The sequence below is a fragment of the Rhagoletis pomonella genome, unplaced genomic scaffold, assembly GCF_013731165.1.
Source record: "Rhagoletis pomonella isolate Grant_MI unplaced genomic scaffold, Rhpom_1.0 Rhpom_scaffold_00004, whole genome shotgun sequence".
NCBI classification, from domain to species: Eukaryota; Metazoa; Arthropoda; class Insecta; order Diptera; family Tephritidae; genus Rhagoletis; species Rhagoletis pomonella.
The window spans coordinates 16,558,073-16,577,064 of NW_023458558.1; the positions used below are offsets into that span (position 1 = coordinate 16,558,073).

The window sequence follows — 18,992 nt, forward strand, 5'->3', positions numbered from 1 at the left end:
CGAAAAGGTAATACTAAAATATTTTTTTTAACTTAAATACTCAATATAAAGTTATGTGTGTATTGATTGACCTACCTAAAATTTTTGGAATTCTTAACAATATACCACATAGTTACTACCTACCTATTTCCACCCACAAATATTACCACAATAATTTTATGTGTTGGTGTTGGTTGATTTTTCCGACAGGGTGGTAAGATGATTTATTTTGGAACGAATTTCCGTCATCCCTTGTCAAGTTTGGTTTGCAAACCAAAATAAATCAATAATTTTACTTCATTTTATAAACAGTTCAGTTTTATTGTCTCCATTTCAAATGTTTGCACTTCAATAAACTGTAACAAATCTAACACTTTTCATGTATAGTAGTTACATAAATTCATACTGTAAAATACTATTTGAGTAAAAAATAAACAAAAGCTTTAATAAAATCACGCAATTATCATGACTTTGGGTGGAATACGTTATTTATAAATTCGGAAATTTACTGTGTGCTAGCCGGCTGAGTTGTCGGCTCCACAGTTGTCGTCGTTATACTTTCATCAACCGTGGTTTGCTCTGATAGCCACTGCGCAATTTTCTGCTTATTCAGCTGCAGCCATTTGATATTGAACTTGACTGTTTCCAGAGCTTGTTTTCGTGCTGCGGTACCAGCACCAGCTTCAGGATATTTGGCAAAGAATGCCTCCATTTCCTCCAATTTCGTTTGTGTGACAAATCGCGCCGTAATCGTTGGAATCAATCGGCCCAAATAACGTTCGTTAATGCCGAAGCGCTCAACTAAATTCGGCCAATTCTCGCGCACATAATCCCACACCAAACTTTGTCCAATGCGATTGCGTGATATGTACGAGAGGCAAGTGAAATAATCCTGGCTACGTACATAGCTCTCGTTCCATGCCAAGTTGATGTAACTGAATAAACAGTAAATATATTATCGTCAAAAGAGAATTTCAACACTTTTCAACAACGCTACTTACCGTTGTAATATCCACGGTGAATTTACTGCCGACAAAGCTTCCATCAATTTGACTTTCTCTTGCGCATCTTGTTCGTTAATGAATAGCTCCCATATCTGATCCCATGACTTTTCATCGCCTACACTTTGCATGCCAAAGTAATACACAGCCCAACGTATATCCGGATCAGGCCTGTCAGTGGAATTGCTAAGCCAAGCGGTAAAACGAGTAGCTGCCTCCTTCAACATGGGCTCATAACCGAAACGGCCGGCCAAATTTAGTAAACTTACACGTAATAGACTGAAATAAAGTTTAATTGTAAATCAGCAATTTGATATGATAAATAATCCCTCTTCTAAAAATATTTACTTATCCAAATGATCAGTGCTCACTGTCCATGTGACATTTTCATAAGCATTCACTATTAGCTTGCGTGCGAAAACTACGAAGTCGCGATATGAATCGGTGTAGTAGAGCAGATTACTGATATCTAAGAGACGCGAACTAGCCACACTCCATGGCACATAATCCAACTCTTTTTCCAGGTATAACACTAAGTTCAGTGCAATGCTGTAGTCCAGCTGTGAAGCATCGGCCAAAGAGAATGCATCATTGATGAGATGTGCGCGATCGGCATTGCTGAACTGACCACGGGCGCTAATTAGGGCGTTCGTTAGTTGCTGCCACTGCTCAGGCGCATAATTAACACGATAATAGCCGACTTGATTTTTGTTAAATTTAATCCAATCAGCAGTGGAGTTAAGAGTTATTTTGACTGTATTGCGTGAATGAAGATAAATGTGTTTGAATTAAGTTTCATATTTAAATTAAGTAACAAGTCAATATGTTTACCCTCGTTATCATTATAATTGAAAATTGTACGCTCAACATCAGCATTGTCACTTGTGTAATACGTGATTGGAATGGACCAATGATAACTGAAAAAAGTAAATGGAAATGAAAACTGCTTAGTAGAATACAAATAAGCAAATACATAACTGCCTAAAAAGTTATTTTACATTTACTATTTATACAAACTAGTAATAACCCCCCGAAATTTGGGGGAATGCATTAAAGAAAGAATTGCTGATATTAAGTATTTGAATTTAAGTAAAAAATAAAGCCTGATATTCATGAATATACCTAAGTGCATGGCTCAAAATGTATCTTCGGAAAAAACATCATTTAACTTTGCATTGCTAGAGACCTGAAAACCCATCTTCATTTTTAAGATTTTAAAGGACCTTACTCTCCTCATAGCTGCGTACAGTAGGCCGTGTGTATATCAGTATTCTTTAAGGTAAAGTCGAACCTTCCACAATGTCTGTCCAAGGGTTTTATTAATTATAATTGCAAAATAAATTATCACTTAAAATGTGCGCCGTATCATGGTGAAAGGCACTAAATGCTTTTCATACTTTTAAACTAATGCTTTATTAACCCTTTAGTCCAAAAATCAAAAGCTGAATCTAATAAATTTGAAAATATGTATGTATGTATACCTGCTAACTTTGGATCGTTCATTTCAAAAATTAAATCAAAAACTTTATAAAGCTCGTAGTTTTTGTTGGAGAGTACTCTAGGTTTTAAAAAAAAAGAAAGAGATTTCTATTTTTTTCTTTCGAGAGATATATTTCAAAATTAAATAATAACTTTATTAGTTTCGAATCTCAATTCCACTGAAAATTGGTTAATATTTTTCAATAGATTACAGTGATCACTGTCTAGTTTTCTGAAACTTTGCGCTTTTGTGAAAAACACGGTCAACTGCGTCAACTGCAACCAGAAAATTTAATTTTATTGTTATAATTTTCTCAAACAATTTTTTCTTAATAACAAAAGCTGCTTCTTACGAAAAACCGCCTATTTATAGCACGGAGAAAAATTACCCAATATATCAGACGCTGAATTATATAAACGTAGAATATAATACGTTCAGAATACCTTAAGGGAATATTTAAATGCTTATTTTTTTACCAAATTCACCGATCTAAAATCCGACAGATTTTGACCAACCTGTAGCTACTCCAGATCGCCCTAACTAAGTCGTATGACTGAGCATTTATATATAGATTAAAGGCATACAACTTTTGGTTTCCTTCAAAACAAAACCTACTTTTTACTATATGAACGAGTAAGCAAAAAATTAACATGAAATATAGTACATATTTTCATTAAAAAAAAACGTTATTGTTAACTACACTGACAATAAAAAGGATAAATTATATAAAACGCCAGCTGCTGGCGCGACATCAAAAACGATTTGATATTTTTATGATTGTTGTTGTTGTTGTTGTAACAGCATACAAACTCCCCAAAGACTTTTTGGGGAGTGTTGCTGGAGTGATTGTACCAGCATGCTGGTGTCGTGATTGGTGAAACTAGCTCAAGTAAAAAGTATTTTGGCTTAAATTTCTTGCACTATATGAGTCAAAGCCGTGTTTGTGAAAGATTAATGTTGATAATATTGCAGTTGTGAAATATAAAAGCCGATGTTTAACCAAATGGTAGAAATATTATGAATTTTCGCCTCTACTCATTTCGATCTTTTCCGGACCTCATTTGTAAACAAATAAATATTGTACCAGCATGTTGGTACGGTATATGCTTCGACTGTATATAGAGAATATTTGACCAAAAAAGGGGAAAAACGTAATCAAATATTGTATTTCTAAGTTTTAATGATGTGATTAAGCTTTCCGTCTCCATGCCACTCACATACATACATATGTATGCACATATTAGTGCCAGTACATATGCTGGAGCAAGAAAATTGGCATAAAAGAATCATGTTTATGCGCTTGGGGGCGTATATTGCTAATATTTTTAGATGTGATGTGATATCAATTTTTATTTTTGATTTTTACTATCGTTTTAATATACATGTATATATGCCCAAGGCCGGCAAAACTCTATAAGCGCTGGCAGAATTGTATAGGCAAGTGCCCTGCGCTGGGCATGCCTGATATACATACATACGTATCGTTACGATAATACAGAACCCTACCAAAACAATTTACCCTATACTCCAATACAATTACATTTTCGTTTGCAAATCTCAAACACAATCACAAATGACTTCAAGAGTTACCTATAAACAAATGCACTGGGAAAATAGGTAAGCACCTTACGAGGTAAGCCATGTTTTCTTTCAGTTTTTAGTACCAAAATTGTCATCATGACCAATGTCATCTACTAGAAAAGCAACAAATTGACCACCTCCGACGACGCACCTCCCACGACAGCCGGTTCTACGTACCGGAATGACTCGGGTTTCACCCGACCAAGGGCTGTTGTTTCGGCGATCTAACCCCGTTTAGGTCGGCGAAGTATCTCAGAAGTTGTCCGTCCATAGGGCAACATTCACTACGCATTCTCCTACTCAGGGCTGGCATCGAGTCAAACCCTGGGCCAGAAATATACACCTGCTGTGTATGTCGGAGACGTTTACACCACAACTCCACCTCAGTCAAGTGTAATGCCTGCGAGGGGTGGAGTCACCTCAGGGTCTGCTCGGGACTACGGACACACAGACAGTGGACCACGTCGTACGTGGCCCCCTGTTGCTCAAATAGAGCAGCCTCCACGGCAACCCATAGTCCGCCCGTGCAGCCCCACACACTCACACAGCAACCACACACAGTCGCCACAACACAACAACATACCACAGCCACCACAGACCACATAACACACACAACCGCACCACCACCCACACGCCGCCGCCAACAACTCTTGGTTCCCCCTACAATCTGCACGGTATGTCAGACCAGAATATTCCGTAATGTGACATCAGTCAAGTGCAACACCTGCCTTGGCTGGTGCCACTTTAGGGCATGTTCAGGTCTGCGCACCACGCGAGATTGGACGGGGAACTTCGAGGGCCCGTGTTGCGCTGCTCGGTCGCTGACGTCAATTGCGACGCCCCCCCACTACCACCACAGGGAGGCAATCACCCCAGCAGCGCACACAGCCAACGGCGGCAAGAACATACACCTCACTCACACCCCGCATCACAACACGTCTCCCGAACCACATGAAGCTCCTACAATTCAACTGTAACGGGCTACAGAGCAAGATTGAGGAGATAACCGCCTTTATGTGTCGGCATGGTATATTAATAGCTGCGGTCCAAGAGACGAAGTTGCACAGCAATTCAACTTTGTTGAATTGTGCCGGGTACAACGTGCACCGTCGAGATCGCGAGCGAGATAATGGTGGTGGCTTAGCGTTCATCACGCACCACACCGTGCAGTATCGTCTTATCGAAGCAGACATCGACCGCAGGGATACCACCCTAGAATGTCAGGGCATTGCTATCCGGTCAGGCGGTGTCGAGCTCGAAATATTTAATATATACATACCCCCTGTCACCTGCTGCCCGGCAGGATATCACCCTGATATAGGTGCGCTCCTCAGAGGTGAAAACCGTATGGTAGTAGGTGACTTCAATGCGCACCACGATCTTTGGCACTCAAGCCTGTCAAACGATCGTAGGGGAACAGACTTGGCTGAGCAGATAGACGATTCGACATTCTGCACAATGAACGACGACGCACCCACCAGGATTATGGGTAACTGCAGTAGCTCGCCAGACATCACAATAGTCAGCGCTGGTCTGATAAACAGCATAACGTGGCGACCTATGCTGACTCTAGCATCAGACCATCTACCCATAGTCATCTCGATTGACAAACCAACCGACTTTGCCTCCGCCAAACACCGGACCTATGTCAACTTCTCTAAAGCTGACTGGAAAGGTTACGCGGAGTTTACTGAAAACACCTTCACATCGCTCCCCACACCAACCGACGTCCACCTCGGTGAACGTAAGTTCCGCAGGGCTATCACTGCTGCTGCAGCCCGCTTCATACCGGCAGGGTGCATATCGGACCCACGTCCAAACTTCCCTGCCGAAGCGGCTGTTTTAGCAAATGAGCGTGATAGCCTTCGTCAGGCCGATCCCGGAGATCCCCGTATCAGGGATCTCAACGCGGAGATTCGGCAACTTGTAAACGTACATAAGCGGAAGAAGTGGGAGGAGCATCTGAAGACTTGCAACTTCACCTCTGGTGTGAGCAAGCTTTGGTCAACCGTGAGGTCATTGTCTAATCCGACGAAGCACGACGACAGAGTCGAAATTTCCTTCGGCGACCATGCTTCGTCGGACCCGGAGCGATGCGCGAGCTATTTTAGCCGGCAGTTCATACTGCATCCTCCGGGGGAAAAAGCCAAGCGTCGAGTGACCAGAAGGCTGCACAAACTGCCAACAAATTGTGCCCCCCTTGCTTTCACTTGCGGTGAAGTTCAGGTGGCCATCGGGAAGGCGAAAGCCTCCAAAGCCATGGGTCCCGACGGTATATGCATGCTGATGCTGAAAAATTTGGGTCCTGCGGGGGTAGCGTACCTAACGGAGGTCCTCAATTTGTCAATGGCCACTCTCATCATCCCAGACATCTGGAAGGTGGGGAGAGTGGTCCCACTGCTCAAACCGGGGAAACCTGCAAACAAAGGAGATTCGTATCGTCCGATTACACTCCTTTCCCCGGTAGCGAAGACACTCGAGGCCTTGCTACTCCCGTACTTCACAAATCACCTGACCCCAGCGAAGCATCAGCATGGTTTCCGTAAAGTGCACAGCACAACAACAGCACTTAACGCCATAAACACTCAGATAACTCGTGGCCTTAACCGTAACCGTCCCTGTGAGAGAACGATTCTAGTAGCGTTGGACTTGTCAAAGGCGTTTGACACCGTCTGCCATTCCACGCTACTAGAAGATATAGAGGCCTCCTCTCTCCCACAGAGGCTCAAACGGTGGTCGGCAAATTATCTAAGTGGTCGACATTCGTCGGTAATGTTCAGAGACAAAACGAGTAAGCAGCGAAAAATAAAACAGGGGGTTCCTCAGGGTGGTGTCCTTTCCCCGCTACTGTTTAACTTTTATATTTCAAAGCTCCCTCAACCACCAGAGGGAGTCTCGATTGTCTCCTATGCCGACGATTGCTCGATTATGGCGACTGGGAATGGAATTGATGACCTGTGTTCGAAAGTAAACGGCTATCTCTCCGAACTTTCTCGCTTCTTCACTGCAAAGTGTCTAGCCCTCTCCCCTACGAAATCCTCCGCGACCCTGTTCACAACCTGGACGAAGGAGGTCAGGCTACCGCTGGGGATTCACGTCGATGACACACCAATTCCGACGGTGAATAACCCCAAAATACTCGGAGTAACTTTCGACAGCCTGCTCTCCTTCTCAGCGCACTCAACCGCTATTGTCAATAAAGTACAGAGCCGCAACAAGGTCCTCAAGTCGCTAGCCGGCAGTACTTGGGGCAAAGACAAAGAAACGTTGCTGGCAACATACAAGGCAATAGGCCGGCCGGTTTTGAACTACGCAGCGCCAGTGTGGTCGCCTGGGACTAGTAGGACGCAGTGGACGAAGCTACAGACCGCACAAAACACCGCACTGAGGACAGCAACGGGATGCCTCCTGATGACGCCTGAACACCACCTGCACGGCGAGGCGCAAATGCTCCCGGTAAAGGAGCACAATATAATGCTCTGCAAGCAGTTCCTGATCGGGACCCACAGAAGTGGCCACCCGTGCAGACAGCTGCTTGCAGAGGAGCCCTCGCCTAGGCACGTCAGGAGGCATCTATATGAACTAACGGACGAAGTCCAGAGGTTCATTAAGCAACCTCTGGACCCGACAGCCTACAGACAGGCCTTGAACGGCATTCACAGGGACTCAGTCTCGAGTTATGTAGACTCTAGACCTGTGAATGCCGTTCTAGGCACACCACCCCCGGACATTGACGAGACGGAGCTTCATCTGCCTCGGGAGACGCGCACCACACTTGCACAACTTCGCTCCGGCTACTGCAGCAGGTTAAACTCCTACCTGAGTAGGCTGAATGAGGATGTGCCTAATGAATGTCCGGCATGCGGAGAGACCCCACATGACTCGAAACATCTCTTCGCATGCCCGGCAAACCCGACATCCCTAACGACCTTGTCCTTATGGGCAAACCCCGCAGAAGCTGCACGCTTCCTAGGGTTGCCGTTAGTGGAACTTGACGACAACGACTGAGATACCAACCGATCTGGGCGGGGTTGTTGTAGCCGCTACAACAACAACAACAACGCATTACGTTGTTAGTTGCAAAATAACGTGCAGCCGAAGTTATTTCCAAGCGCCGAACTACTCCGAGCGACTGCTCTGCATTATACGTAACTTACTTTGTAAAGCGGCTCAGAAGTAATACTTTACCAGCAACATTTGAATGAAATTATTTTTAAAAATAAGAAAGTTGGTAAAAAAAATATCTACATGGATCACCCTTGTACAGATGTACATACATAAGCGCGAAATGAATTTTAAAACATTTCCTGATATCTTTCTCATCTGAGTAATTGATATCTAAAAGGAATTTGGCTATGTACTCACTTGAATTTCGATTCCTCGAACTCAGCGTCGTAGTCCTCCGGATTCGACAAGAATCTCTTTTGTGTAAGAGTATATGTATTACCATCCTTCGCCACTTCCACAACAGGCAAACCCATTTGTTCAGTCCATGTTTGCATGATTAATCTGCAAAAAAAAATAAATAATTTTTTCTTAAGTATTTATCCTCCAACCAAGGCAGTGCGCTTACTTACTTAACATCAAAATCAGATTCTAATGCTTCAATTTCTGTTAAGAAATCGTCAGTCTCTGCGTTGCTGTAGTAAAATTTAAGCAGATAATTCTTAGTGGCATTGCGGAACTTCTCCTCACCCACCAGATCTTCTAACATACGTATTACGGAAGCGCCTTTCGAATATGTTATGCTGTCAAAGAGTTCTGTAATTTGCGCAGGACTTTCAACTGTTTGCACAATGGGATGTGATGCCAAAGTGGCGTCAAGATTGAGCACACTATGCAAATCAGAGGCAAGAAATTGATCAAGCTAATAAAGAAAATTAAACAACCATTTTAATTTAATTAAACATTTTCCAGTGCCAAATGAAACCTATTTACCATGTCCCATTCTGGATGCACTTTATTAATTCCTTTGTATTCAATATAGCTGGCGAAGCCTTCATTCAGCCACAAATCATTCCACCACTTCATGGTAACTAAAAAACGTATGAGAAAATATGTATATTAAAGAGATTGAACAGCTCAATTAATTCAGTGTGTAAACTGTTTAGTTTGAAGCAAGGTCATTGCATTTAAAATTCTGCTAAAGCTCTAGCTACACTCTTGTAGCCGGTGTTTGTAATAGTGGGCAATTATTTAAATGAATATGCGAATACCAAGTTATCATTTGAAAGCAAAAGACAAAATAAATAGTTAGGCAGCCAATTTTCTAAGAATGTATTCGGCATTCTTTAGAATGCGCGGAATATTGCACTTGCTGTTAACATAATACAGAAGTTTTAAGTTAGCGCCATAGACGCAGAATACCTTTGATTATGCGATGTTAATTTTTGTTTTATGTAATAAATGAGGAATTGCAAAAATAGTGTTTTAAGTAATCCCATAAATATACCTAACGGATTTTAAGTCATTTAAAATAAACATTTTACCCAGATTTCCGAACCACATGTGTGCTAATTCGTGCGCCACCACAGTAGCTACCCGCTGCTTATTAGCACTCGAACTGATTGTAGGATCATACAGCAGCGCTGTTTCCCGATACGTCACCAGACCCCAATGTTCCATGGCACCCGAAACAAAATCAGGTATCGCAGCCATATCTAATTTTGGTAGCGGATAAGATACGCTGAAGTACCCAATGTAATATTCGGTGATGCCGACACCAATATCCAAGGCATAAGTGACCTTATCAATTTGATTGGATGTTGCAAACACACGCATTTCAAAATCATCAGCACCTTCGAGGGTGCCATTTACGGTTTTCGACTGAGAAGCAAAATCAGATACAATTATACAGGCCAAATAAGTGCTCATGGGCACACTTTGCGAGAAAGTTACTTCCGTCACATTACCATTAACGACTTCAGACTGGAATTAGAAAGGATATTTGCAAATATAATATTTCTTTTCTCAAATCTAATATAAATCAAAAGCTTACTTCGATAGGCATATTTGATAGCGCGTGATAACCACCCTCGGTTGGACGCACTACTGTAATGATGAAAGCGGCTTTTAGCGCTGGTTCGTCGAAGCAAGGGAAAGCAGTGCGGGCATAGGTTGGTTCGAACTTGGTGGTGGCAATCCATCTACAAAGTAAGAAGACAGTCTTATTAAAGCGGTCAGTGAATAATGTACTATATATATACAAATACTACAATTTTGAGCATGCTTTACAATTACATTAACTTTGATTTGTCTTTACTAAATCACACCTTCGTTCTTTCGTTTTGCTATCCAAATACGACGAGGCATAGAAACCCACTATACGATCGGTTAGCGAACCGTTAAATGCTAATTGCAGCGTATAGCTACCAACTTGCAATGGATCCTTGAATTCCGTTACCCAATACTCGAATTCCGGATGTGCAAATGTCAATGTTGGCGAGAGCTTAGCCACGGGCGCACCAGCTTCACCCAACTGCATTACCTCCTCTGTGCTTACGTTTAACGTTTTCGCATGCACGGGTATGTACGATATTGGTTTCACCACTTCCAATTTGATTGTAATAGTGCCCTGATAAAGTTTCTTCACCATATCAGGTTGCAGACGTAAACTGTAGTGTTGTGGGCGAATCTCTTTGGGCAATCGAAAACTCAGTTTCTCCAATACTTTGGAGGCGGCAGCCACGGCTGGATCAATAGCTAATTTTGCGGATTTCATTTTCGGTTTGCTTATTCTAGTAGCTGCAGAAGTGGAGAAATCGGTTGTTGTTCTTATCCGTAAAATTGATAAATTTGCTGGCGAAAACAGCTGTTCATTTGTCAAATGTTCGCCGGCTGTTGTTGTTGTTGTTGTTGTTGCAGTGGCAGCTGCGGGCCCATTCACAATTGTGCGACCGACGTAAATGAGCGCGCCCAGTAGGAATGCGCACAAAACAATCAGCACCAAACAAAAACCGACAAGCGTTATGAATGCGTTATTCGGTTTTTTGCGGCAGTGCCGTGAATCACAGTCTCGGATACGATAATGATGGTCGTCGGTTGATAAGCTGGAGCGTGGCCGAACCGGCGGAACTTTTGATTGCGGGTACATAGGTGTTTCTTTATTTATGTGTTTTCTTTATGAAAGATATAGTTCTATATATTTGAATTTTTGGCACTAATATTTACAGCATTTTTCGGTGTTGATATGATGATCTATATGGATGTTTCAGATTTATTAATTTAAAAAAAAAAAACAAATTGCTACTAACTCCGTAGGCGATGTGGGAATTTTAGCTGTGTATGTACATATGGACATACTTACATACATATGTGTCATGAATTATTAATTCATGGTTATGTTGGGTCGTCAAAAACCGGACTCGGTACTCAATATGTGCCCCGCCCCACCAGAAAAAAATTTATAAATTTCTTTTAATCATATTTATAGATTTAGTAAACTTTTTTATTTTATAACTTAAGTTTCGGTAGCATTTGGGGCTCTGAAAATTCCTTCGTTTGTGTAAAATGCAAGAAAAAGCATTTAAACAAGAGTTTTTCTCATTGGCAAATTGTTACAAGTAAAAATTTATACAGTAAAAACTAGCAACTTCCCAAAAAAATTTCTCAATTTCTCCTTTGCGTGACTTTCCATCCCAAGAAATTTAGGGGTTTGAGCTATGTTGACAGTCCTTTGTCCAGTTCCGATTACGTAGCCCCAAATGTCGTAGGAACGAGAGATACTCGGCTTTATTACCGACCCTTAAAGCGGACCTCATGGGAGAGAGATGATAGTTGATACGGTGTAGATAGATAGACAGACAAATATAGTATGCACTACAACCAGTAGGTCGATTGTGCTCTCATCTCATCTCAACACTGAATATAGGCCTAAAGGCTCTTCAAATTCCAGAAAAGATCGCGTGGGTAGACAGCGTATGTAATCTCTTGCCGATAGATGTCCTATGCACCTCTCCCTTCTCCGTGTAACGGTCACACACTGTAGGAGGAGGTGCAAGAATGCCTCTTTGGCGAAGTAGCAAAAGCGACAAAGATCGCTTTAAGGCAACCTGTACCCCTTTAGGTTGTATCCCCCTAGTAAGTCCGCTGCCAATGCAGTCGATTCAAACAACTATCTTATTTTCTGAGCACTTCCTGTATCGTGCTGGGACATACCGACTACCATGTACACTGGTTCCCATATCAGTTGGATAGAATCGTTCTTAGCTCGGGCATTAGGCAGTGTGGGCAAAATGTTAATCTGATTTACGATTAAAATGTTAATCGCGATTAACGATTAAAATTAATTAATCGTAATCATCCGTAATGAATTAATCGTAGTAATCCAAACGATTAATGATTAAATGTTTTTAATCGTTAAGCCGCTCGGCAGGCAATGGCAAACCTCCGCGTGAATTTCTGGCATGGAAAGACTTCTCATAAAATCTATTTGCCGTTCGGAGTCGCTGTAAAAATGTACATAGGTCCCTCCCCTTTGTGTAAAAATATCAAGGCGCACACCACAAATCGGAGGAGAAGCTCGGCCAAACACTTAGCAAAAGTGTAAGCGCCAAAATATTATATCCTGTCGAGAATACCCTAAAATTTTATTGCAGCATTAAAGGCAATATCTATGTAACGATACCTGAGTGGAAGATCGACCCATCTCGGCAGCCAGTTCGTAAACGCCCTATCTCAGGAAACTTTTTAAGAACGCCCTATTTCAGAATTTGGTTGAAGAACGCCTTATCTCAGCTGAAAACACATTGAACATGTGCTGAGATGGGTAGTTTTTTTTACCCGGCATGGTATGTAGCGACTGAAGGTGAATTAAAAAAGGTAAATGCACATTTTATGTTCACAAATATCCGCATCTCATTTGTAACTGACTGAGCTATTACATGTCTTATTTGGATAATCATCAAAAGCATTTAATTTTAATGCTAATGCTAATCTTGAATTGGTTAATTCACGGTTTTCAAATCTCATACATATTTACACACACTCACAAGCATACTACATCCATTGAAGTTTCTGCAATGTGCATTTGTTTGTTGATTTACATCTATTTCATTTATTGCAAAATTAAGTTAGTTTATCTATGTCAGTGAATGTACGAATGCTTTGTTGAAATCAATAGACACGCGAAGACTTTTTGTACTTTCGTGTGAAATGACAATGAGATAACTAATGAAATTAAAAATAATTTAGTTGCTCGCAATGCTTGACTCACGTACATACGAGTTAGAGGGCTGCATGAATTCATTCAAAACGGCTTGTGAATTATTCATACACAAAGCGAATGAATGATTTTGGCTTTGAGTGAATATCTCCTCTAATCGGTGTTACAATATTCAAAAAAGTGAAAATACATTGAATTAAAATAAGTGACAATTGTATGAATATCCAAAAATATTTTTACTATGCACATACATATGTACAAACATATATATATATGTATTACGATACGAACAAATTTGTTTGCAGAAAAAAATTGAAAATGAGTTCTAATGATTAGAATGTTTTTCATTCATTCACAATCTTCCATTTGAAGGGAGACAATTTAAAATAAAATGTATATTCATAACTTACAAAATTCCAAACGCTGAGTGTTTTGTATGTGAAGTAAAATATTCAAATCTACTGTACTCTGTTTGGCTTGAAGTTTGAAGGTATTTATGCAGCCCTTTAATACGAGTACTAACATGTTACACATATTTCTCAAAATTAAACAAGTAAAAAAATGGAAGTTTTTGATCTTAGCTACTACTATAAAGGTTAATAGTTTTGTATACATATTTGTATAATTATTTAATTTCCTGAAGAAAACCAATTTTTTTTCTAACGATTAACACGAGGTTAGGAAGAGTTAATTTTTTGCTTTCAGACAAACTTTGAGTTAAAACACTCTTGAATAACGTGTGCAATATATTGAATGAATATGTGCCTGTAAACAATGTAACTGGAGCAACAAATCGCTATGAAGTAATAGGAAAGTGTAAATAAAAAATTCCATGCAAAATGTAATTCGTTAGAAAAGCAGCTTTGTAACTATGTATAAAAGTATATATTTGGAGTTATAACTTCCTATATTAGTTATGCGAGTAATATAGTCGTTAATAATGAGTTTCGAGAGCGAAGTTTGCACTTTGAAGTTTCACCTAGTTGACTTCAATCGCCGAAAGTTGACATACATAGAGTAAAATACATTGTAAAGGCCTTAAACTGATTGGTGAAAAAAATTAAAAGCTTTTGAGCTGGAAAACTATCGATGGCAGTACCGAGAGTATCGATGGTTTGCCTTTTACTTCCACTATCGACACTATCGTTTTTAGATTGTTACTATCGATAGTTGTTGTTCATATAAAAGTGCAAATATAAACTTAACTAGCTTATATCCGCGGGTTTTACCCCAAGTTTTTATACAAATAGAGAAACTAATTTAATGATAGTATATTTTATTTCTTTGCCCATTTTGTCAAAGCTCTATATTTTCTAAGCGGGTTAAAGTATTTAGGCCGTTTAAAACTATGTCTGTCAGTACGTTACTTTTAAAATAAATTTCTATAATAAATTTAAAATACTTCCAGAGATTTTCCATCCTTCCGAAAATGTGAATTAAGAAAGGTTAGGCCACGTGCCTGCTTTTTTAATAACTCACATTTTTTCCATGATTGATAAATTATGTATACACAACTCTATACCAAGTCCAAGTACTCTACCGTGAACATCTCTAGAGATATGCAGTATAAAAAGGTAAATTTGTACGAGAGGTACCACACCCCCTTTTCGAATAACGCAAATTTTTCTTCATGAGTGTGGAATTAATTTTGTACACACATCTCGGTGCCAAGTTCCAGTCCTCTGCAATACAGCATAGACAAACTTTGTCCAATAACTCTAATTTTTCTCCATGAATGAGTGTGGGATTAGTTTCACATACATACATACATACATATGTATTTCCATACCAAGCTTGAATACTTTACCCCAAATATTTGAAGAGATATGCAATATGAAACTTTCACTCAGTATGGAAGGTGCTACGACTCTATTCCAAAAAACGTCCATTTTTCTCTGTGAGTATGAATTTGACTTCACATACATGTCTCCATACCAAGCTCCATTTCTCTCCCACAAATACTTCCAGAGATTTGTATGTATGTATTATGAAAATTCCAATTAGCGGAATTACTTTCAGTATAAGCTATTAAGTGTGCCAAATTTCGTTCTGATCGGGAAACCGGTTAAGGAAGTAGCCTATTTTTCAATTCAGGTCATAAACCATCTGTGAGCAAAATTTCATTTTCAAACAGATGGCAAATCTTAAAAAAGTAGCCTATTTTCCAATCTAGGTCATAAATTATCTGTGTGCAAAGCTAATTTATTCAAAATTGATACTTGCAACAATTCTTTACCAAGAAATACGTTTATAATAAAATTTTGTAAAATGTGCGTGACACCGCCCACTTATGATCACATATGTATATCTCGGTATAATTCGACGTTCTATGTGCGGCGTTGAGTTTTTGAAATTCTGTTGCTTACGGTCTCCCGCATTTTATTTCCTAAGAAATTCATGCTTGTATGGAAAAAAGGACAAAAATCCGCCACAAAAAATAAATTCTCAAAACTATAAAACTCCATTGAGGGGCGGAGTTCGAAATTTTTCAACCTTATATCGCTTGTTGAATAGAACAAGTTCGGTTTAGGAGGGGTTAACCCCTAGACCGTTTCTTTCTAACCACCCTGCCGAATCGATAATTGTAGAATTTAGACAAATGAAATGACAGATTTTAGTTTAAATTTAACCGCAGTATTTTGGGGCTAGCAGGTTTTGCTCCTGGGTAGTTGTGCTATCAAAACGAGTACAATATGGAAAGCCGGTTAAAGAAAAAGGTAACTACATACAAACATATGTATTTGCATACAATAAAATTTGACCACGAAAATGTGAGAAACCAGCTTATGGCTCTGTGACTAATCAGAAATTTAATTAAAGTTTAAAACTCTTAAAATTTGTAGACATGTATGTATGTGTTTATTATACTATGTATACTATGAAAGTATTATTATGAGTATCGGTCAAAATCTGCGCTATATATGTATGTACATACATTTAGATATTTAATTAATGTGAGGTTAGGTTACCCCAGATGACAGAAAAGTGCTATAAAAAATAATACTAAACAAAATATTTATATCGGTAAGGCCACCACATAACTAAGTACATACATACATATACTTCTGGTGCGCTAAAGCTACAAAGCGAAATAAAAATGAATATTTGCAGCGAAAATAATACGCCTGTTCTATACGCTCCATTAACCTCGAATGAACTAACATTTTTTATTTTTTATTCTTTTTTTTTAATTATCTTTTTTATTGCTTTTGGGTTCATAATTCCAATTCAATTTACTTGTTTCTTGTACATCAAACCGGCTGCTCTGTATTAAATTAGTAATTATATTTAAAACAAAAACACTTAATGTAAATATCAGAGTTCAGCGCACACAAAAATTTAAATTTTTTTTGGCTGTACGAGTAATAAACAAAAATCGCCATACACAGCACCGCAGATCAATTTATCGCAATTTAAATGAATTTTTGTGTATTTACATATAAAAAAAAAAATCATATAAAAATTATATTTAAAACAAAAACACTTAACACACAAAAATTTAAATTTTTTTTTGGCTGTACGAGTAATAAATAAAAATCGCCATACACAGCACCACAGATCAATTTATCGCAATTTAGATGCATTTTTGTGTATTTACATATCAAAAAAAAAAAACCCAAATACTTGTAAAACACAAAAAAAAACATTTTTTATTTGCGTGAACGATTTTACAAAAGAAACTCATTAATATTCCGCACAGTGTTTGCTTGCCACAAAATTATTCACAGCTAAATTGGCAAATACTGAATGCGAGATATGTGAATATACATACTGTATAGATTGTACATATTTAAGTACGAATATACCTACTCGTATTTATAAAAGGATATGTGTACAAATACTTGTCTTTTTGCACTGACAAATTTACAAATAAACTTCAATTTGCATACGGTCTATATGTAAGTAGATAACTTAAGTTTGAGTGTTTTTATGTGTGGAATTTCCGCAAAGCTTTAGCCAGCGCCTAAGCCAACCAACGCCACAGCTATGTATGGCGAAATGCAAGAAGCGAATTTTACTCGCGTAACATTCCATTATTTTTTATTATCTGTAAGTTAATTAGAAAGTCAATTAGTAATAAGCATAGCTAGGTTGGCTTGGCTAGTATTTAGTAGCTTTAGTTTAATAGGCCGTTCGCTGTCATAAAACGGGAGTAGGTGGATGCATATGTATGTATGTATGTATGTATGTATGTAAATTATGGAGCGAACAGTTTTCAACCCAACCGAATGGAGCCCCCAGGCGGAGATGACGGAGTCGATGTTCCACCACCCGACTGGAAAACAACAAAGCTGCTGGAACTGACAGCCTCTTAGCTGAGCTATTCAAGTACGGCAGCGAGGAGTTGATAAGTTGCATGATGAACGCATACCCGACGACTAGAATTTAGTGTGCTCTGCCCAAGCCATAAGAAAGGCAACCCCGCCATTCGCGCCAACTACCGCGGGATCAGCCTTCTAAGCATAGGTTACAAGGTCTTATCGAGCGTATTATGTGAACGACTGAAGCCCACCGTCAACGTACTGATTGGGCCTTATCAGTGTTGATTTAGGCCTAGCACCTACACCATAGATTACGTATTCACAATACGCCAAATCTTGGAAAAGACCAGCCTATTTGTCGACTTTAAAGCCGCTTTCGACAGCACTAAAAGGAGTTGCCGCGATATCTGGATTTGGCATTCCCTCGAAAGTGATACGGCTGGGTAAAATGACGTTGAGCAATACCATCAGCTCCGTTATAATTGGGAAAGACCTCTCCGCGCCGTTTGCTACCAAACGGGTGTCAGATAGGGCGAACCCCCTTTCATGTGATTCCTTTAATCTGCTGCAGAACTGAACCGCTCATGGACAATATTTTAAAGGAGCGTGCAACTTCTGCCTTATGTCTAGGGCATTGACATTATATGAAAGAAGAGGGCGACCCTTCACAGCGAAAAAAAAGTCTCAAAAATCAATGGTAATATTTAGCGCCTGGAAACTTAAAATTGAATTGGCTACAAAATTGCATACTCGAAACTTTTCTAGATAATCGAATTGAAAAATTAAAAATTTCGATGAAAATTTCATTCGTTTTGCAAAGATCTGTATGAAATAAAAAAAAAACTGGTTCTTGTGGTTTTTGCTGTTGAATAAACTATATTTTTATAAAAAAAAATAAGATAAAGTTGATGTGGAAAATATAAATAAATAAAATCAGTCAAAACGTCAAGGTATGTAGGTATGCATATTTTTGACGCTGACTGTACTTATTTCTACATAATTGTCAACTATGTTCGCATTGTAACACTTTCTTTTCCAATGAATCCCACAGTGGATTACAAAGTACCAGCTTTCAAACAATTTAACATTTTAACATTCACAATTCCCAAAGAAATTGTGACATTTTTTATTTAACCCACTTGGAAGGCATTCTTCCCATTTTTAATTTTTCTATTTTTACTTGGGCATTTCTGTTATTTACTAACTATTATGACCCCACGTATTAGTCAGTGTTTTTTGTTTAAAACTAAAGCGTCCTAGATTCGGAATAGCACCACGTACAGCAGCTGCATACAATATGAGCTGAGTTTATTTGTATATATGAGCGCAACGCAAGTTTCGATGTCAGTGAAAAAAAAGAAAAAAAAATGATTAAAACGTCTTATAGGCTGCAAGCAATTGTGAGGGAAACCAGTTTCACGCTGCCCATTACAAGTGACCGCGGCGCTCGGGGTTCACCACGCCATTATCATGCTCACCGGCCATCACCTGCACACACTTCCCAAAAGAAAGTGATAAGTTAGCGA

At 39.3% G+C, this 18,992-nt stretch overlaps 1 protein-coding gene across 1 annotated transcript in view; it reads right to left on the reverse strand.

Moving 5' to 3' along the window:
- Nucleotides 1-273: 273 nt before the first annotated feature.
- Nucleotides 274-18,992, reverse strand: part of LOC118737106 (glutamyl aminopeptidase-like) — a 21,099-nt gene continuing 2,380 nt past the window's right edge. Inside the window, exons 2-11 of the mRNA XM_036467403.1 lie at nt 10,314-11,238; nt 10,040-10,187; nt 9,531-9,969; nt 8,980-9,077; nt 8,619-8,908; nt 8,407-8,550; nt 1,812-1,897; nt 1,329-1,734; nt 981-1,259; nt 274-914 (exon numbers count right to left, since the gene is read on the reverse strand). Coding sequence (XP_036323296.1) covers nt 485-914; nt 981-1,259; nt 1,329-1,734; nt 1,812-1,897; nt 8,407-8,550; nt 8,619-8,908; nt 8,980-9,077; nt 9,531-9,969; nt 10,040-10,187; nt 10,314-11,134 — 3,141 coding nt within the window. The 5' untranslated portion in view covers nt 11,135-11,238 and the 3' untranslated portion in view covers nt 274-484. The remainder of the gene's footprint in view (nt 915-980; nt 1,260-1,328; nt 1,735-1,811; nt 1,898-8,406; nt 8,551-8,618; nt 8,909-8,979; nt 9,078-9,530; nt 9,970-10,039; nt 10,188-10,313; nt 11,239-18,992) is intronic.